This window comes from Rhinopithecus bieti, unplaced genomic scaffold (assembly GCF_001698545.2).
Source record: "Rhinopithecus bieti isolate Rb0 unplaced genomic scaffold, ASM169854v2 scaffold_7648, whole genome shotgun sequence".
NCBI classification, from domain to species: Eukaryota; Metazoa; Chordata; class Mammalia; order Primates; family Cercopithecidae; genus Rhinopithecus; species Rhinopithecus bieti.
In genome coordinates this window covers 105391-128143 of record NW_016805609.1, presented here as the reverse complement: position 1 = coordinate 128143, position 22753 = coordinate 105391, and the positions used below count along the sequence as shown (strand labels likewise).

Here is a 22753-nt window from a genome sequence, read left to right as displayed (position 1 = left end):
AAAAAAAAAAAAAAAAAAAAAAAAAAACGGCTGGATTCCAGTCTCCACTCCTTCCCCTCGGCCAGGTAGGAGAGCTTGAGCAGTGCACAGCCTGTACAACTGCACATGGTGACCCTAGATCATCTGCTCCCTGTTCTCTGCCTTTTCCCTCTTTTCTCTTAGAGAATGGAAGCATTATTTGCCTTGTTCCCCAAACCAGAAACTAGGGCATCATCCGTGACTCATCACATTTTCCCATCTTTCCTATCCAGACTGTTGATGCTGCTTGCTTACTTCTGCCAACACCCTAAGTTCAAAGGTTTCATCATTTCATGTCTGAATTGTTATGGCAAGCTTTTGGTCTTAATTTTCCACTCTCATCCCCTCCAGTACATTCACCAGGAAACTAGGCATCTTTCTGAAATGCAAATCTCTTCATGTTTTTCTGGGCTTTCACATCTTTTGCAGAAAGACAAACATTGCACGTTCTCACTTATTTGTGAGACCTAAAAATCAATGGTTCTTAACAGAGCTTTCAAGGCCATGAATGACCCAGCCTCCTCCCCAGCCTTCTCTCTCATGATTTCCTCCTTCAACTTTAGCTCTAGCCACAGAGACTGACTTCTCATGTTCTTTTTTTTTTTCAGTTTTTAAAAAATTTATTTATTTATTATACTTTAAGTTCTAGGGTACATGTGCACAACGTGCAGGTTTGTTACATATGTATACATGTGCCACGTTGGTGTGCTGCACCCATTAACTCGTCATTTACATTAGGTATATCTCCTAATGCTATCCCTCCCCCCTACCCTCTCCCCATGACAGGCCCCGGTGTGTGATGTTCCCCATCCTGTGTCCAAGTGTTCTCATTGTTCAATTCCCACCTATGAGCGAGAACATGCGGTGTTTGGTTTTCTGTCCTTGTGATAGTTTGCTCAGAATGATGGTTCTTAAAAGTGCTGCATACTCTCAATTCCCAGGCTTTTGCGTTTTCCTGTGCCTGCGACAACCTCCCTTCTACTTTCACCTGCCTACCACTCATTGTTGTATTTAATCGGCATTTAAAAAATAGCTATTGAGCATCTGCTATGTCCCAGGCATTCATAAAGCTTATATCCCAGTAGGAGGAAACAGACAGTAAACAAGTAAATACTTTACACATCAGAATGTGGTAAGTGCAAGAGAGAAAAAAATTGATCATGGAAAAAGCAGCAGAGAACACCAGCAAAGAGTGAGGAATGGGTTGCAGTAAATTCCAAATAGGGTGGTCACTGAAGGCCTCCTTGCAAAGGTGGCATTGGAGCAGGGGTTGAGACCAGGCAGCAAGCCACATGGCTATCTGGGGAATGGGCACTTCAGGCAGAGGGAAGAGCAAATGCAAAGGCCTGAGACATGGTGGGTTCAAGGCACAACAAGAGGCCAGTGGCTGGAGCAGACAAGGCGAGGAGGAGCCCTGAAAGGGATGGAGCCAGAGAGGTCAGGGGGACAGACCACATCCAGTGCTATAGGCCACTGGAAGGACTTTGTTCTTTTCTCTAAGGGAGCTGAAAAGCCATTGGAGGGTCTGGAGCAGAGGACCTCTCTGTTGGGTTAGGAAACCACTGTAGAAGGACAAAGGGAAGATGCAGGGAGCGTAATTCATAAGCTGCTGCCACAGCTTCAGCTTTCAGTGCCTGCTGAGACAGCACTTGCTCTGGAAAACTCTTCCTGGTTCCATGGATAAAAGATCAATTGCTTCCTGGCCCTGGATATTCTCATCACAGAAGTCACCACAAAATCCTGCAATTGCCTATTTCCTTTTCCCCGAGTTGCAGAGATTGTAAAACTCTGTGCAGCAGAAACTGTGACTATCTTACACTGTGATACAGTTCCAAGACCTGTGCCTTCGAACATGGTAGGTGCCTACATACATGGTAGGTACTCAAGAAATTTCTGTCAGATGGCTGAACTCCACCAACAATTGTATGGCTGCAAATAGCACCAAAAAATGCTAAAAACCAGCAAAGAGGTCTGTTTTTGGTTTTATTAAACTCAGTGTTTATTAACTAATAATCCACATCATTGACTAGAGAAACACTGGGTGGCAGAGAAAAAGGTAAAGAGGCCATGCAGGTGTGAGATAGACCCAGCCTGGCAGAAGCAGGAGCTTAAAGAACCACATCGTCTTTAAATTTTCTATTTTAAATTTTGATTGACAAACAATGATTTGTTTAATTTCAATTTTTTAAAATTTCAATAGCTTTAGGGGTACAAGTGGTTTCCAGTTACATGGATTAATTGCATAGTGGTGGAGCCTGGGATTTTAGTGCACCCATCACCTGAGTAGTGGATGTTGTACCCAACAGGCAGTTTGTCATTCTCCACCCCCTGCCCACCCTGCCTCTTCTAAGTCTTCAATGTCCATTATACCACTCTGCATGTCTTTGCATACCCATAGCTTAGCTCCCACTTAGAAGTGAGAACATGTAGTATTTGTTTTTCTATGAGATATAATAATTGTATACATGTATCGGGTATGTGATGTTTTTTGATTATGAATACACTGTAGAATGATCAAATCAGGATAGCTAACATACCCATCACCACACACACTTCTTTGTGGTGAGAATATTTAAAATCCACTTTAAAAAATTAATTTAGAAAGATATACATTATTATTAACTATAGTCACCTTGCTATACAATAGATCACCAGAACTGATTTCTTCCATCTAACAGACTTTGTATACATTCGCCAGCATTTTCCTTGTTCTCTATCCACGTCCTACCACCTCAGCCTCTAGTAATCACCATTCTCCTCTACTTCGATGAGTTCAATTTTTCTAGATTCCACAAGTAAGTGAGATCATGTGATATTTATCTTTCCGTGCCTGGCTCATTTCAGTTAGCACATTGTCCTCTACGATCATCCATGCTGTTCTAAATGACAGAATTGTGTTGTTTTTAAAGGCCGAACAGTATTCCATTGTGTATATATATCACATTAAAAAATCCATTTATCCTCTGACGGGCATTTATGTTGTTTCCATCTTTCCCATTGTGAATAATGCTGCAGAGAACATGGGAGTGCAGACATCTCTTCACTGTACTGATTTCCGTTGCCTTGGATAGATACCCAGTGGTGGGATTGTTGGATCATATGGTAGCTCTATTTTTAGCTATTTGAGGAACCTCCCTACTGTTTTCTAAAACTGCTATATGAATTTACATTTCTACCAACAGTATATGAGAGTTCCCTTTCCTCCACCTCCTCATCAAACACTTGTTATCTTTTATCTTTTTTGATAATAACCATTCTAACAGGTGTGAGGTGATATCTCATTGTGGTTTTCTCTCATGATTAAGACTGTTGAACTTTTTTAATGTATCTATTGGCCATCTGTATGTCTTTTTTTTAAAAAAAGACAAGGTCTTGCTCTGTCACCCAGGCTAAAGTTCAGTGGCCTGATCACGGCTCATTGTAGCCTTGACCTCTCCAGGCTCTGGTGATCCTCTCACCTCAGCCTCCTGAGTAGCTGGGACTACACGCATGTGCCACCATGCCTGAATACTTTTTTGTATTTTTGTAGAGATGGGGTTTTGCCATGTTGCCCAGGCTGGTCTCAAATTTCTGGGCTTAAGCAATTCACCTGCCACAGCCTCCCAAAGTGCTGGGACTACAGGGGCGAGCCAACATGCTTGGCCTGTGTGTACACACACACACACACACACACACACACACACACATATATATTTTGAGAAATGTATATTTAGGTCCTTTGCTCATTTTTAAATAGTGTTATTAGTTTTCTTGTTATTGAGTAGTTTGAGTTCCTTATTTATTTTGGATATTAACCCCTTACCTGATGCATTATGTGCTAATATTTTTTCCCAATCTGTAGATTGTCTCTTCATTCTACTGTTTCCTTTGCAGTGCAGAAGCTTTTTAGTTTGATGCAATCCCTTTGATCTATTTTTACTTTTTTGCCTGTGCTTTTGGGGTCACATTTAGGAAATCACTGCCCAAATCAATACTGTGCAGTAGTTTTTCCCTATGTGTTCTTCAAGTAGTTTTACAGTTTCTGGCCTTCTATTTAAGACTTTAATCCATTTTGAGATGATTCTTGTTTATGATGTAAGGGTTCAATTTCATTCTTCTGAATGTGGATGGCCAGTTTTCCCAACACCATTTCTTGAAGAGACCATCCTTTCCCCATTGTGTGTGCTTGCCACTTTTGTCAAAAGTCAATTGACTACAGATGTGTGTGTGTGTGTGTTTATTTCTGGACTCTCTATCCTATTCCATTGGTCAATGTGTCTGTTTTTATACTAGTACCATGCTGTTTTGATTACTACAGCTTTGTAATATAAACAGCCATATCTTGAGGATGTAGGCATCTGAAAAAACATCAAGGCTAAAACATCCCAAAAGTTTTGTTCTGAGCTTGTGAATACTTAAGTCCCTATCACAGAAAAACCTGAAAGGAGGGAGAGTGAAAGAAAAAGTGAGAGGAAGGAGAGAGAAACTAGCAAAAACATGATTAAAAGGTAGTTTCTAGATATCACCTTTTACGTTATTTTGCTTTGAAAATACTGAGGATAAAGGAAACAAAATTATCCAAGAAAAGAAAGAAGCAAGTGTTTGCTGGCTTCCTAAGTCATTGGCAACTTTCATCTTCCACTTCCCCTTCATTCTGTTAGCCTTGCTTCTTAACAATCTCTTACTAAACAGCATTAGAGCCTAAGCCTACAGATGAGTTGAGGATAAGTTAGGAAAACAGAAATAGCTATCAGACTGCAGACAGGACGCCATAAAAACCAAGAGGAATCAGAGAGCGCTTGCCCAGCCATGTGTGCAGACAAAGTGTTCTTGTGGAAGAGTGACTCGTGAAAAGGGCGTGAGATTTGTACCAGTTGCTAGTTACGTGATCCTGAGTAAGGAATTTAGCATCTCGGAGTTTCAGAAGTCTCATTTCTAAAAATAAAGATAATAATTTCTACTGGAAAGTTACTGGAAGTTTTTAAAGTGAATGCTTTTGAAATCCTTGGCAAAGACTGACCACGTATTGCTGTTGTTAATTTTATGACGTGATCACACACAGGTGAGAGAAGCACACGGCCTACAATATACTCATTGCACAGGCAGGTAAGGAAGAGCTGACACCACCCTAGGATGCACTGAGGTTCTCAGCCTACTGCCCATGACTTCAGGGTGATCCAAAGAGACACTAAAGCATTCTGAGTGAAGCAAGAAAATGTTGGGTTTCTCATTTACTCACGAATTTGGGGCCCTAGAATATAAAGGTGTGGACTCCAAGCTCTCATAAAAAGTGAAGGCAGACCCTAGACTCTCTTTAGGAATTTGGATTCTTTGTTCCATGGCATTTGAATCCCTGACGCAGAACTTCCTTATGGGTAGGAGTTTATGTTGTGAAAATATGAAAACAACAAAGGATGCAGCAATTAGAGGCTGCAAATAGAGAAATTAGGGGGGTGGTCCAGAAAGTGGTGTCTAGAAAAAACTGGATTCAGACCTAAACATCTGCTCTCAATTAAAGTCTCCAATTCTTCTATAAGCAGTGACATTAAAAAAAAATGCAGTGACATAATATGAAGGCTATTTCATTGGTTACTACACTGTCAAATATTCTTTTATTATGTCATTTATATATAACATGAATGAAATAATAAATTGTTTTGATCCACTTTAATAACCCTTTGGGGGCTATTCATAGCCCAGTATCAATGTGCAATAAACTGTGATTATGATACTGAACAGGAGTACCACCATTATGCTGTAGAATTCTATGGTTTCTCACTCTACAACTCGGTTACTACATTCTCTTCTAAGCCACCTTCTTTGCAACATTGCCTCTTAAGAGCAAATGAAGAGGAGAGATGGGAGCATTTTAATTAGTCATGATCAAAAGCCCCCATGTGTGCTCCTGGGTTTTATGCACCTTCCAGGCACTTGTCATCTGTGCAAGCTGTTCTAATGTATTCATGCTCTTGCTTCTATTTCCTGCAGGGTCTCCCTGCTATACCCACTGGAGAAAAAGCAAAAGCAAAGCACAACCCAGCTGGGCCCTGCCAATGTAAATTAACAATGTAAACTTGCCCCATGTGGCGGAGATAATTTTATGTGCCATTTCTTCCCCTGATAGTATGAAATATTCACTCTGCTCGCTTTCTTATTGGCGCAGGTGAGCCTGAAAAGACTCATGTAAGTTCTACTGGATTTTTGAAAAACCAGGCACATGATGGAGAAGGAAATAACCCATGGCTGATTGCCCAAGCAGAGATGGGAATGCTCTGGGGCCATGTGGCTTTGCCTTGGGAGGTGTTTGTCTAGGAAAAAATAAGGAAGAAGGAAAGTTTGCACTGCTGTGTGTGCAGAAGCCCCTTCACCATACTGTCTCACAATCCAAATTATGCATGTTTCAACATGAAACTTGTTATCAGTATGCACAGGGTAAATTTTAATGGGACTGAGAACATAAACAGAATAATTCAGGCAGGAATCCAGATGCAACAGCAAAAAACTAAGTAGAAATACACACAAATCACAGGTATTCAATATTACACCTAAGTATGGAGTTACCAACGGCTAGAGATTGTTCCCACACCCCCAACTTACATCACTATATCTTCACAAGTGTGGGTTTGAGTAGCCCCAGTTTGCCAGCCACCATGATGCACTTTGTGATTGGCACTGTATCCTTTGTTTCTTCACAGGGTTTTTCAAGCAATGTCTTATTTCCTATTTCTGTGCTTTCCTTTAGCTAAACTCTTCCAAAATGTGTTTTGTTAAAGGTGTTTGACTTCTTTCGGCTGTATTCTTCAGAATGGACAATCACAGGTCAATGGGCTAGGGAGAGGCTGGCTTGAGTACATATTTGGTAAGAGGTCTGTGATTCTCATCAAATATGGGAAGCATGAGGCCAGCTGGTGAAGGGTCTTCAAGCTCTTGGGGAAGGATGGGGAGACCACTGTTTGGTCTAGGCTCTGTCCCCACCAGTGTGCGTAACCTTGGGCATCTCCCTTTGCTGATCCCAGCTTCAGATTCCTTATCTGTAAAATGAAGGATTGAGCTAAAAAGTCACTGAAGGTTATTATACCTGACACTCAAGCATGCTGTGTCATGCAAACGACCCTTTCCTCATCAATCACACTCCAGATCATTAGGTGCAGCCCCAGATAGAGCGGTTTGGAGGTGAGCTTCCAGAGACTCCAAGGTTTGTTGGGGAACTGCCTCGGTCCCGTGCTACAGGTGTCCCCAGTGCAGGCACAGGTGGGTGGCAGCAGCTGTTGGGGACCAGGTAGTCATGTTTAGCTAGGGCCACTGCCTTCCTTCTGTTTCTTGCAAGCCCCAGAACTGTGTCTAGTTACTGAACCATGTACATGGTGAATGAGGGAGGTGGACAAATGGAATCAAACAAAAACACACTTACGTACCTGGCTCTATCTTTCCCCCATCGTGTGTGTGTGCGTGTGTGTGTGTGTCTTTCAGATGCAGTCTTGCTCTGCCACCCAGGCTAGAGTGCAGTGGTGCAATCTTAGCTCACTTCACCCTTTGCCTCTGGGGTTCAAGTGATTCTCCTGCCTCAGCTAACCAAGTAGCTGGGACTACAGGCTCATGCCATCATGCCCAGCTAACTTTTTGTATTTTTGGTAGAGGTGGGATTTCGGCATGTTGGCAAGGCTGGTCTTGAACTCCTGACCTCAGGTGATCCATCTGCCTCGGCCTCCCAAAGTGCTGGGATTACAGGCATGAGTCACCGCACTTGGCCTCTCTCTACCTTTTAAGTTATATTTACATACATAAAAGTGAAAAGAATTGTGAAATTAACACTCATGTATCTATTTCCAGTGTCAACTCATGAATGGTCAACTCATTCATGGTCAATCAATGATCAACTCATGGCCAATCTTGTTTCTTCTAGACCTCCAACCACACTGCTGCCTTACTTCCCTCAGATTTTTCTTTTGGGGCTGGGGCATTCAATTTATTTATTTTAACAGTTATAGTGAGATATAAGTCAGAAAGCATTCAATTCACCCATTTAGAGTATATAATCCTTCCGATTAATTTTTGAATTGATAAATAAAATTGTGTATTTTTATGGTATACAACATGATGTTTTGATGTGTGTATACAATTATGGAATGGCTCAGTCAAGTTAATTAACATATTCTTCACCTCACATATTCATCACTTTTTTTGTGCTGGGAACTTTTTCTTTTTTTAAAAAAAATGATATATAATAGTTGAACATATTTTGGAGGTATATGTGATATTTTGATACCTATACACAATGTGTAATGATCAAATAAGAGTAATTGGGATATCCATCACCTCAAGCATTTATCTTTAAAATCTACTCTCTCAGCCATTTTCAAGTATATATTATTATTATCTATAGTGACCATGTAGAATTGATCTCCCACATTTATTCCTCCTCTCTAATTCAAATTTTGTTATTTATTTATTTTTATTCTTATTTTTTTGAGATGGAGTCTTGCTCTGTGACCCAGGCTGGAGTGCAAAGGTCTGAACTTGGCTCACTGCAACCTCCACCTTCCAGGTTCAAGTGATTCTCCTGCCTCAGCCTCCCGAGTAGCTGGGATTACAGGCACATGCCGCCACACCCAGCTAATTTTTGTAGTTTTAGCGTTTCACCACGTTGGCTCGAACTCCTGACCTCAAGTGATCTTCCCACCTCAGCCTCCTGAAGTGCTGGGATTACAGGTGTGAGCCACCGTGCCTGGCTGTCTAATTCAAATTTTGTATGCTTTGACCAACTCCTCAGATTCTGTTGAAGTACATCCCAGATATCAAACAATTTTATCCATAGATATTTCAGCGTATCCTCTAAAAGACAAGGATTCTCCTTTTAAAATAGAACCACGATATTATCATCCCACCAAAAAAGTTAATTCTCAACACCGTCAAATATTTAGTCAATCTTTCTATTTCCGTAGTTTTCTATAATTTAGAAGCTTGTTTGAGTTGCCTGGACCTATCTGTTAATGTTAATAATGTTCCTGATAAAAACTCTTCCCTCCAGCCATATTGGTCCACTAAATGTCCTTCTGAAAACTGAATACATCCACATTTCTGGTTCTACAGTGCCTCTTCCAACCCTTCACCCCTGAGCATCCATCTCTTTTCTACCTTTTAAAACCCCTTGTAATTTTTAAGGCATGGTTGGAACCACACCATACTCATAAGAAGACCTCCTAATCATCACCCCAACAAAGAGAAAGACCTCTATCTCAACCCTAGAGTATTTCATGCTTTGCTTCAGTTTTTACATTTATTGCCTGGTAGAGTTGATTGGTTTTCTACATAGACAAATTAGTATTCCAGTTTGATTTTAAGTTATTTGTGTGTCGTGACTTGTAGTTTTTTGAATTTCCCTACCACTACTAGCAAAGTGTTTTAGATATAATAGGTGTTCAAAGTGCCCACTGATTGATTAATTTATGTTTTGCCAGCTACAGGCACAAGGACTTCTCTCGTGAGAAGTGATGAGCTAGATTCTTATGCTCCTTTGTAAATACTCTAACCACATTATGAAAATAATTTTTCCAGCTTAAAGACTCATTAGGAAACTTGGGTAGGCTGTGTGGGAAGTTGTTCAGAAAAGGCTCTTCCCCAAAGAAAGCAAATTTGTGAGGTCTGAATGAATGAAAGAATGGACGTCCAGCCTTTGGGGCAATGGATATGGGAGGGCTAAAGAGAGGCATCCATCTGGTCATATTGACTGGATCAGCAGTGTGAAACGTAAGTCTAAGGCATCTCTTCAGCTGGTGAGAAGTTCAAGGAAATTCAGAAAGAGAATCCATTAAATTTGAGTGTGTGGCAGAAGATGAGAGATCTACCTTGTTTTCCATAATATAATATCGAAACCCCATTGGGGGTATATCACCAGTATAATCACATTGTAAACCCCATCTCAAACACATCACTCCATTATCACCAGTATAACCACATTGTAAACCCCATCTCAAACACATTTCCTGAATGATGACAACCTTCAGTAATTACAGAATGGCTAGAAACCAAAGGATGTTCTCTAACACACACACACACACAGACACAGACAGAAAACACATGTGTGTGCTTGTGTACTTGCATTGGTAGTGACGGGTGGAGGCACCTGAGGCTTCAATTAAAGGGGAGTGGTAAGAGAAAGAGAGCAATATATACATTTAAGGGTAGCAGGATGCCAGGGACTTTCTACCTTGCCCTTACTATTCTTTGGAGACTTACTGATGTGCCTTGAGAAAGCAGTATTGCTTCATTATGCAGAAGTCATATGATTTTCTTACGGACCAAATAAAGAAGATCATTCACAGATTTTCTTTTTTCTTTTACAAGATTCAGAGGAGACATAAGAGAGTCTTCATCAGCACAGAGTAGAATCAACTTTTAATTATTTACATCTTATCCAAATTATAAGATGCATATTATATACTCTTTGTTACACGTGTTGCCATACTTCCTCTGAAAAGCACTGTCCCAGGATCTGGCTCAAGTCTTATTAAGATCATTCAGAATGGGATGAACAATAAATATTTGATGGCATTCTTCCTACAGTCTTTTGGAAACCAATTTTGAAGAGCCCCAGGGTGTTAACAGTGATCAAATTATGAAACAAACCATTTTTTCACTTGCAACAGAAAGTTCCTGGCTCCTTGAACAGGAATGAGGTAAAACTCTGAGGTCACATCAGACTACCTCTCACAAAAAGGCTGTTGTGTCTGTACCTCTTGTGTGCCAGAAGGCAGATGAAGAGCACGGACAAATCTGAGGATAAAACATGCCCTTGTATCAAATAAAAATATGTTTAAAAAGTCTGCCTGAAGAGATCTTGAGAACAAAACTATCCAGATTCTTTAAAATGTTTATTCAAATTTGTAGGTCAAGGTGAAATGGTTGTGGGCCAAGGTAGTTGAGAGGAATGGTACAAATAAGGCAATTAACATAGAAAGGCTTTTGAATAGAATCTAATCAGCAAAATTCACAGGAGTATTTAGAACTAATTATAACGTATCTGTTAGAATAATTATCTGAAGTCACAACTGATATTATAGTTATTTAAATATCAATTACCATCGCAGATTTTGCAGTTATCAGTAAAAGCTACATAGTCACGTCAACATTTCTTGAAGCTAAATTTATAATCATTATAAAACTTGAAACTTTTACTATGCCCCAGAGCTTTATAAAATGAGAGACACAAGCCACTTGTTGCTGTTGCTATGAGACAAATGTTTACATCACACATTTCTATAGAAGGAGGAAAAATGACAGGTTCTTACCAAGTAATCATCAGGCTTGATACCAAAAAGTTCTCTGAAATATCGGAATGCTAATGGAGCGTATGTCTTAAATCTAAAGTCTGGGTAGTGATGTGCTGGGGTCAGATTGCTTCCTTCGCTGAAGTCAAAATATTAAAAAGAGAGAGAAAGAAAGAACACATTAGCAAGGATAATTTTGACTGCAAATTCTAGCTCTATTAGTCCTGAGCCAATGTTACCTCTAGAAAAATCATCCCCTGAGAGTGGGTTTCTCAAAGTTCATGTCATAAAGGCCAATGATCACCAGGTAGAAACAGATGCTAGTTAGTGAGGGTCACTCCATGCAGGCATTCCCTGTCAATCAGCGTCACATGCCTGAAAATTCATTTATCTTTTTGTGCTTTCTTCCTGGGAAGATCACTCCATTATCACCAGTATAATGACATTGTAATGCTTTGGGTAAAAGAGCTAGGCCTTAGAGTGTGCAGCAATTTCAAAAATGCATTTTTTTTAACCACGAATTTTGGATATTCGGCAAACACTGTTAACCAGGGATAAGTGAAATTAATTCTAAAAATATCCTACCAACAGAGAGAACCATCACATGGAATAGGACCTCAATCTGAACTCTTCTATTTACACTTTAAAAAAAAAGAGACCTTACATATTTAAAAAATTTAAAACCTGATTTTCATTCCCCAATATATCATTGTCTTCTTTTCCTTTTCTGGGTTCATTTTGAAAATTATACACAATACTTATGATACATAAAATGTACAAAGAATAAACCAGTTCATATCAATGAATCCAAAATGCTGCTTAAGACATAAAACATTATCCATACAGCTGAATCCCCTTCTGTACTTTTTACTAGTCAGATCCATTGAGGGATCCACTGGCCTAAATGTTGATGTTTATCAGTCTCAACCTTTTTATTCTTTGACTCCATACAGTATTACCTAATACATGAGCTCAGTCAAACCACCTAAGCCACTCATTCTTAAATTTTTCAGTGTTTTCATTCTTAAAATTTTCAGAAAATTAGAACAATGCAATAGAATTTTATGTAAAGGTTCAAGATCCCTTTGATCTACATTCTAGGTGGGACATTGAGAGCCTACGCAAGTTTATCATGGTCTGCTTTTTATGGATACCACACAAAAAGGACTGGGCAAATGACAAAGACTTTCAGCACAGAATAAACACTTTGGATCTACTACAGTTTAAGTTACTGAGATCAATCAGATTCTTGCATCAATGCCTGGCACACAGCAGACACTCAATAAGTATTTGTTGAGTGAAAGAATGAGTCTTCAACATAATGCTAATAGAGAAGATGTGATTTTTACATGGAAATTACATTAGAAAATCAATGTGTAAGGCAGAAATTCAGCATAGTCACAGGTCGCCCTTGAAAACTATTTAGGAAGTATCTATTCAATATATCCAATGCAACTAGTTTTTCCTCCTGCACGATTACCGATGACTGTTTGACTGTTTTGTTTTTTTTTGGTTTTTTTTGCTGAGTACCAGACGACGGAGCTGGCTTGTGTTGTTAGGGGTTAGCACCATATAATAAATGGTTATCTTGAAAGGCAGGATTACACTCAGGCAGCAGCAAGGCTACACACCAGGAGAGTGACACAGGGACTAAGACTGCCTGAGAGAAGAGCAGTCACATTGTAAGGATGACCCCCAAATCATCTGCTCATTTAAATGGTTATTGTTTCTCTAAGCAAGCATAGTTGAATATTTAGTATGTATGATGCCCTGGTGCTGTATCCAAACATTTTCTCTTTCTATATTTTGGGATTTAGGAGGGGATTCGATCCCCTGGGACCGTCAAAAGGAATGATTCTGGAACGTATATGGCATGTGATAATTTATTAATATAAATGTAGATTATATAGAAATAAAGGGTAAAAGCAAAGAGGCTCAAAGAGACCTATAACATCCTTCGTGACTCAATTTTGCAAGCAAGTAAAAATAACCACAATGCCTTAGGTTCTGAAGCAGGCTGCTTTCAGTGGGCTAAGAGCGTTGCCAATTTCTTCTCTCTTTTTCACCTTCTATCTCATACAAAGGAACTCATTCTATTGGAGCAGATTTCTTTCAACATTCAAAGAGGTAAGATAAAACACCCATGTTCCACTTAAATGGGGTTTCTCTCATTTTTTTGCAGTTTTGGGCCCAAGATTTTATCAGAGAGGATGCTGCATTTACTATTATTATTTTCGTTTTGGGTTAGTTCTGAGCTCCTTGGATTATTCATCTTTCCCTGAAGTTTCCATTCATTATAAAAATTTTCCTTAGATTCACATCTCTCTGACTACTGTGATTTATTCAGTTATGGTGTAAAAATGATAGTGTTAGGTTTCCCTGGAGTGAGACAGACACACAAACACATGTTCACACATACACACAAGAATGCTCATGCACACACAGCAGAGCAGCTTCAGGTAGAGAACAGGAACCTTTATTTCCCTAGGCATACAGAAATAATAATAGGTATTTGGTGGTTTAAGAAACCACTAAATCATTCCATGAAAAAGAATTAAATCTAGGTAGCTTTGGGCCATATTAAGATACGGAAAAGTATGGGCCAACTGTGAGGCAGGCTTACCTACATGGGACAATCAAGAAAATATATTTGTGTAAACAGAGAAAATGAAAAGGAGTGGGCATAGTACTTAATGGAGGCATCATACAGAATGGATGTTGCTTCACGGTGTAATTAACATATAGGAAGTAACAATTAATTGCTGAGGTTACACAATCTTGAACCTCTGTATTTGTATGAATGGAAAGGAAAATTCTCATATAGTGGCTTCTATAAATTAGGTTCATAGTACATCACAACTCTTTGTTTGTTTTCTCTCCTAGGAGGTTTTATTTTATGGCTTCTATTTTCCTTTGGTTAATATTAAGATTGGGCTGTACTCTCTTAAGTCCTACTGGATACACTGTGTGGTAGTTAAGATGGTGGATTTTATAGTCCAGGGAGACCTGGGTTCAAGTTGCCTCTGTAATTTACAAGCTGAGTTTCACCAGGCCCAGTACGGAACCTCTACAAATTAAGTGGCTTAGTACATGAAAAGGTGAAAGTTAAAGTACTTTGAATGCAGGGAGCCATCAATACATTTGGATGATTGAGGCTATATAGGAAACAGCCCTGAGCCAAACACTTCACATGAGGAATGTGTTGAAAATGTAGTTAAAAAGAAAAATAAATGACAAAATGGGAAAATATTTACAACTCATATCACAGACAATGGGCTAATCTCCTAATATAAAGAGCTCCAATAAACTGCATAAAAGTCCAAAAAGTCCAGCCAGGGCAACATGGTAAAACCCTGTCTCTACGAAAAATACAAACATTTGCTGGGCATGGTGGTGCACACCTATAGTCCCGGCTACTTGGTGGGCTGAGGCAGAAGGATCGCTTGAGCCCAGGAAGTTGAAGCTGCAGTGAGCCGAGATTGCGGCACTGCACTCCAGCCTGGGCAACAGAGCAAGACCCTGTCTCAGAAAAAAAAAAAGATCAAAAAGTTAACTTAAAAAAATAGCTGAGGATATGATCAGGCACTTCACAGAAATGAAAAGATATGACTCAAACATAAGATGCTCAACCTCATTCATAAAATAAATGTTACTGAGAGACATTTTACCTGGAAGACTGGTGAAAATCCACAACTGTGATATAGCTTGAGAAGAACTGGTATTCTGAAATATTGTTAGTGGGAATGTAAATTGAGATTTTTTTTTCCCATAAAGGACATTTTCACAACTTCTATCAAAATTACAAACATGTAACTCCTTGATCCAGCAAATACATGCCTATGTTGTTCTATGGATAAACTAGCATTTGTCCAAAACAATATATGTGAACATGGTTACTCATTATGGCAACCTGGATGGTCTTCAGGAGAGGACTCGTCTAATTAATTATGATTCAGCTACACAATGGAATTTTACGCGGTATTAAGAAAAGAATAAGAGTGCTTATTATGTACTGACATGGCAAGATCTCTACGATAAATTGTTAAGTGGATGAAACATGATGCAGAATGCTGTGTATGGGATGTCACCACTTGTATAAAAAAGAAAACAAATATTCTTTTGGCATGCATATTCATAAAAAATCCTTGAAGGAAAAACAAGCCACAAGTAACAGTGATAACTGGAGTTGGACACTGAAAAAAGGCACAGGGACAAAAGGAACTTTTCACAGTATTCCTTTTAAGAACAGGACAAACCTTCCTATGTATTATCATTCACAAAATTAAATAAATTTTAAAAGTTAGAGGTTAAAAGCCATAAACTGATCCCTCTTCCCCCAAACAGAGCCTTCCGTGCTCAGCACCACAGCAGAAGGTTTGTTTACCTCCGCATATTTAAGCTGCTCCAATGAATAACAAATACCAGCTTGACATGAATGAAGCTCTAGTGAAGCAAATGCAAATTAATGAGATCGCTGGCCCCTGCTGGGCCTGGATATTTGTCAGGGGAGCACGAGTGCAGAGAAAGCAGCAAGTCCAGTGAAGGTCAGCCAGCAGGCAACAACCTTGGTTCTCTGAGGCCTCATGCGGGCACATTTACTGTGTATAGATGTGGGTGCCAGCCCACAGACGTTCCCCACGGAATCTCCACAGCACAGGTACCAAGTGCTCAGCAACTTCCAGCATGGCAGAACTGCCAACATTTAAACACAAGGATTGCAATCAACATTTGCCTGCTGACGTCCACAGGCTTTCCTTGCCTGAGACTGGGGTTACCTGTTGGGTAATTGTGCTCAGCATCCAGACTTAGCAAAAATGAAGTCAGAAAAAGAGCAGACCTCCTAACAGTTTAAGATTTACCTTATATTTCTTCAATGCACTTATGTAGGCTATAAAAAAAAAAAAACCACCCAACAACTGACTTTCCTGTCTTGGCATAAGTTGAAGCTGTGGAAATCTCAGCTATGGGGTTTTAAGCAGTGGTTCTAGATGCTTGGATCCCAAGGGCCAGTAAAATTTCGATAACAAAAATTTGGAATTCAACCTTGGATTTCCAACTTTATTTTGCCAAGTAAGAACCTAAACAATTAAGCAAACACATGTTACAATCCCTATCACATCATAAAAGGGCATTTTTAGCTCCAAAAAAGGAGAAAGAAATTTCAAATAAAGAACAGAAGTTTCTCTGTCCTCTTCCCCATTTATTCACTAAGAAGCAGTTAAAGTTCAATCATAGACCAGCTCTGGCATTCCGATGTTCACCTCTTCTGAGGCAAGTTCATTTTGAAGGCCAAAGCTACTGCTCGTCTTAGTCTAAAAATACATATATCTTAATGGCAACGTATGTTCACAATTACACAATGTTGAAGTTTGAGGAAGCATTGGCCACCATCTGGAATTCCCCATTTAGCAGATAAATCAAAGTCCAGGGAGGGAAAATAATGGCCCAAACTGATCAGGAACAAACAAGATGGGGAGATGGGACTCACATCAGGAGAAAAGTCACAAGCAAATAGGAATGGCTTAACTTAGACTTGACGTTCCTCTGTTACTCCTTCTTTTCAGGATTCAGTTACAAGTTTCAGGGGTTTCTCCCTGCCCAAATACCCAACTACTTGCACATGAGGCCCTTACACCACAGGGGCTGGTGGGCAGAATTTCACTTACGGAAGCTTTGGTCAGCTGGTATTCTCCTCTGTGTGTACTAATAACATCATGGCTTTGTTTATGGGGTTTTAGAGCCTGATGACCAAGTGCTAGTTTTGGTGGCACTGGACTGAGAGATGTGGTGGTAAGCAATGGGGTAAAACTAATTTAGCAACTCAAAGACAACACAAGGGGTCCAGTTTTGGAGCTGAGACTCAGAGCTTTGTTGTCTCTAGAGCAGCATTTTCCATTTAGTGAGCTTCGTTTATTTCAGATTGCAACCAAACCATCAGTAGTGGCTCTGGGGACTTTTGACAAAACTAGTACTTACACAATTCCTGGGTGATAGTGGTCAGTTTCGCTAAAGGATGCTAAATGCCCTCACTTTTGTTCAACAAACGTGACCTTACCCTCTGTGTGACGGGATAAATGAAGGGTGCTTTGTCTTGAGGTACAGACATTCGGAAAGCTTAAGGGGCACTACAGTTGGATGAATGCCACTACAATCCAGTAACAAACCACTGATGGTACCCAGTCTTCAAGTTGGACCTTCGTACACAGCAGTCTGTAAAAGCGGCCTTAAGGTATTATTAATTGCCTCTGCCAATTCAGCCAAGGTGGAGATCCCTTGGTTTCCACATACAATTCTTTATGTAACTAGAGAGAGAGACAGAAACTGGTTCTCTTTTTTTTTTTTTTTTTTTTGCCAAATTAGATAGTGCTCATGAATGGAAAAACAAAACAAAGCAAAACAAAAGACACATTCCTTGCTGGTGCCAACCTCCCATTGCTGAGCAGTTCTGTGATGGGTGCACATGAACTGCATTGTATAACAGGAGGCTGCACCATCTTCAGAGACCAACCAGCTGACAGCCAATCTTTAAAAGTCAGCCTCTGAAGACAGCTTAAATTCCCCAACCAGATAGTACATTCTGGGATGTCATTTACTGGGAACATGTGACATCATCGGTTATCTAAACATTAAACCATCCAAGAAGTTATTACCATACTGGAAAACTGTGCTTGAAGATAATTTCAAATAAAGTAGAATATTGTATAATATCTAGTGCATGCAATAAATCCTTTATTTTGAACTGAAGGAAGAGGTATATGGCTTTTATTAATAGGAAATCAGTTTCTCCCCATCCTCACCAAATACACATTGAACAAAGACGTAAAGAGTTTTGATTTGAAGGGGCATCATATTATGAGCTTGCCCAGCAGCAGTCGCCTCTCATTTTCTCCCAAGAAGACTATGCTGGCATCTTTGTCTTCTACCCACCAGTATGTAAAAACTGGTACAGAATGTTTGTATAGATCTGGAGTTGGCAATCTTTTCTTTTTTCTTTTCTTTTATTAAATATAAAGAAATGAGGTCTCACTATGTTGACCAGGCTGCTTTCAAACTCCTGAGCTCAAGCGATCCTCCCACCTCGGCCTCCCAAAGTGCTGGGATTATAGGCGTGAGCCACTGCACCCAGCCTTGGCAATCTTTTTCTATAAAGGGCCAGACAGTATTTTGAGCTCTGTGGGCCATACATTCTCTGTAGCAATTACTCAACTCTGCTGCCATTGTAGAATAGCAGCCGCAGACAATGTGTAAATGAATGGATGTGGCTTTATTCCAATTAAACCCTATTTACAAAAACGAGCAGTAAGCAGGGCCTGTCCCATGGGCTATTGTATGCTGACCCATATGGTATAAGACAGTGGTCCCTAACCTTTTTGGCACCAGGGACCAACCAGTTTTGTGGAAGACAATTTTTCCACAGACAGTGGAAATAGGAGGATGGTTTTGGGATGAAACTATTCCATCTCAGATCATCAGGCATTACATGCTCATAAGGAGCAAGCAACTGAGATCCCTTGCATGCACAGTTCACAATAGGGGTTGTGCTCCTATGAGAATCTAATGCCGCCAGTGATATCTGACAGGAAGCGGAGCTTGACCTCCTAATACTCACTTGCCCTCTGCTCACCTCCTGCTGTGCTTCTGGTTTCCTAACAAGCCATGGACCGGTACCTGTCTGCGGCCCAGGGGTTGGGAATCCCTGGTATAAGATGGACTCTTGGATAAGTTTATGTTACTATGCCTTGAAATGCAGGCAGTTGATTAGTTTGTCAAACCTGTAACATTGAGTGATGATATGAGGCAATATTTTATATGAACCTTTGACATATATGTTTGTTTATCATTTAGGATAATGTTTTACCCTTGCCACAGTTTCTTGGAATTCTTTTCCAAAAGGTGGGTATTCCCTGGCTGTCCAAATAAATCCTGAAGTGCATGTGGGTCAAACCCAAGGGCAGTCTGTTTCGTAATGATCTTTACATCAAGGTAAACTCCTGTGTGACAAGTGAAGAGACTGAAATATAGGGGCTTTAAAAATTCCTCAGCTATATAATTATTCTTGAATATGGAAAGATTGTAAACTTTTACCACCAGCTTTTAAACCATTTTTGCTACTTCCACAGATTAGGGCTGGTTCTGAGGGGAACAAAGAAGCAGATTGAGGTCTATAATTCTAAGATAAAAACTGGACACTTGTTCTGATTCAATAAAGCAGAAATACCATTCCCATGCCTTATTGCCACAATGTAGAGAAAAACATTTTCTTTGGGGCCAGCTAACCCTGAGTTAAAATCTTGGCTTTACCATTTATTGGCTGGATAGCCTTGGGCTAAGTGACTTAATGTCTTAGGGCCAAATTATTTCATATACCAAATAGTGTTCTTATAAAGATGAAAGATAATAAAAATTAATATGTTATATAAGCCAATTTACTATATGAATAAAACTATGCTTGGTTCAGTTAGTTCTTAAAAATTTTGCCTCCCTTTGCCACCTTAGGTTCTTGTTTACATGGTACAAGCATTATAAACCATCCTACTTCTTCTTTGTCCTGTCAGTGGATGAAAACTATCTACAACCTTGAGCTTCTGATCCTAACACAGAATTTGGGGTCAAAATATTAAGATATGATCATGATTTTCTTACTTATTTACTTTGAGATTTTGGAACACGTTTTGGAAGATCATGGAGCCAGACAGTTAAAAGAGATTTTTATATCCTCTTTCAAATCTTAAAAAGGCCCAGGGCTTTTTCCATCTACAGAATGAAATAATTCACAGGACAAATTATGTACTTGATATTTAAAAATAACTTTGAGCAGCTTCAAAATATATAAATAAGAAAAAAAAAACACAAAGCATTTGGTTGCTAGGGGAAATGGATTCTGCAACTTCAGAGAGCAATAAATTAAAACATCTCCAGGTACCTCAAGTAATTAGTTCTATGACCCAGATAGACTCGTTGAGTTCTGAAGCCATCAGAGACTGCAGAGTGTTTTGGATGCTTACAACCAGGGCCTGTCCTGCCCACCTACCCCTTTCCTCATCCCCACATGGGCTTGGAAATACTTGAAGAGAGAAAGCATTATTTGACTGATTTATTGAAGTATGACATACAATAAAGTATACAATTTGTTACTTTTTCACATGTGTATATCCACCTGTGGAACCATCATCACAATCAAGATACTAAATTTATCCATCACTTTGTAGGGGTTTTTTTTGATTGCTACAGCAACTAGGAGATATTACTGGCAGGGCCTGGGGACCACAGATCTCCTGAAATGTACTGTCTTGCACAAAAAGTTGTCTTATCCAACAAGGCCAATAGCACCTCCATTGAGAAACACTGGGCCAAATCCCTTTGCTAAATCCATGAAGACACTGAGTCCAGATGATGAAACTGAGGCAAGACTAACATAAGTTTCTTCTGTTTACTGTAAATCCATCTGGTGTGCCTGTGTTAATTAAACCAACAAGATAGCATCTGCTGAAAGAAATTCTTGGTCTGAATCAAATGTTGAGGCCGGCACCTGCCATGGTGGCATGGGAGCCCGAGTCCAGGGGCATAGAGCCAAACCGGGACAATAATTCTTTTTAATTTAAAAATAACAAATAAGAAAAAAAAATGCATCAAATGTTAAATTTTGTATTGCCATTTTTGTTTTGAAGGCAAGATACAGACTTTCATTTTCATGGGGTGTTTTTAGTAAGGTTGCTTGAATGAATAGAAAGCATTTCATGTATACTGTAAGTAGTATGGTTTGTTACACGGACCTGAAAAGACAGTCCAGTCATCCCATGTGGCAGCAGAGCCATGATAGGACCAGGTTATTTTTCACTCTGGTCAATTTGATTTTTTGGTTTTGACTCCAGCAATATTGCCTCACAAATCCATTTTTTTTTAATTCGAGTACCCACCCAAATCCTACCCATCTGCACCTTTTTCCCTGGACTGGACTCTCGCCTGTCTTTCAGAGTAGATTCACACCTTCCGGTCCATGAATCTCCAGCCTTGGTCTTCAGTCACACGGAACATTCCCTTACAAACTCTGCTATCTTTCCACTCACCAGCCCCCACCTTCCTCTTCCTACAAATCATCACTAAAAGGTAAGGCAGACAGCATGCCATTTTTTGGTCTAATATCTGATTATTTTAGACAGCCCAGAGAAAGGGTTGATTTGTAATTGTAATTGTATGCACAGTTCTCTATCATACCATTTAAATCTAACTTAATCCAACTAAATATGCCTATATGCAAATATCTATATCTATTTAGCCTTTCTATTTCATGCATCTATTTTAAATGGTTTTAATCTATATTTATTATGTAGTATTTTCATTACTCTATTGCATATGTGTATATATATATATGTGTATATATACACACATACATACACATGTGTATCACTTAATACTTTTCAAAGTTCTTCTTATAGACTTTTACTCATTTTACACAATACCATTATAAAGAAAATGAGGGAGGTAATTTTTTTTTTTTTCTTTTTTTTTTTTTTTTTGAGACAGAGTCCCACCCTGTTGCCCAGACTGAAGTGCAGTGGCTGGACCTCAGCCCACTGCAACCTCTGCCTCCCAGGCTCCAGAGATTCTCCTGCCTCAGACTCCTCCTGAGTAGCTGGGATTACAGGTATGCACATTTATAGGCTGCAAATACTCTAAAATGCTGTATTTTAAATGTGACAACGGATGCCTCCAAATAAAGGAAAGTCAGCTAGCTACTCCTCTGCCAGTGAGACACCTGCTGCTGCTACCTTGGATGACAGTGAAGGCCAAAGACACAAAGTGCTAATAGATGTCATTTGGATATTTAAGATGCTTTTAAAAAATGATTTGAGTTTTATTACTTGTAAGAGATGTGTGATAACTCCAAGAACAAAATTTGTTATCAACCAGAAAAGTTCTCTCTCTCAAGTGGAAAGTCATGGGCGAGGCCAGTGGTTCTCAAACCTTTCTGTAATGAGAATCACCCCGAGGGCTTGTTAAAACAGATTCCTGGTTCCCACCCACAGAGTTTCTAATTCAGTTGGTTTGGGTGGAGCCCAAGAATCTGCATGTCTAGCAAGTTCCAGGTGTGCTGGTGTTTAGGATTTGGGGACCTCATGCCTGAGCTATGCTTTCTCCAAGAGTCCGTCAATGGCTGGCTGTGTTGATTGGACACTGGAAGTAGGTCAGTCAGTGAGGATGGGGGGAGCACATGAAACTTCTTTATACCCCCACATTCAGCTGTAATGCCCTCAGCACCCTGAGTTCACTGTCTCCACACTCTCACAAAAGTCCTCCATTTCTCCTGTTCTTTGTAGCCAAAGCACAACAAAGTTGAAATGTCTGGGTAGAGACCTTTGGAGACGATGAGAACTCAAACAAACATCCTGCAAACACACAAGCATTATGAGCCTAAAAAAATCACACCAAAATATGAAGATAAACTCAGGACCCCTTGGCTTTTAAGAGAAAACATGTACTTAATACAC

At 39.7% G+C, this 22753-nt stretch overlaps 1 protein-coding gene across 3 annotated transcripts in view; it reads right to left on the bottom strand.

Moving 5' to 3' along the window:
• PIP5K1B (phosphatidylinositol-4-phosphate 5-kinase type 1 beta) overlaps nucleotides 1-22753 on the bottom strand; it is a 210870-nt gene that overhangs the window by 134658 nt on the left and 53459 nt on the right. For all 3 annotated transcript variants that reach the window (XM_017873042.1, XM_017873045.1, XM_017873044.1), the window contains exon 4: nucleotides 11286-11403. In XM_017873042.1, the coding sequence (XP_017728531.1) occupies nucleotides 11286-11403 (118 nt within the window). The remainder of the gene's footprint in view (nucleotides 1-11285; nucleotides 11404-22753) is intronic.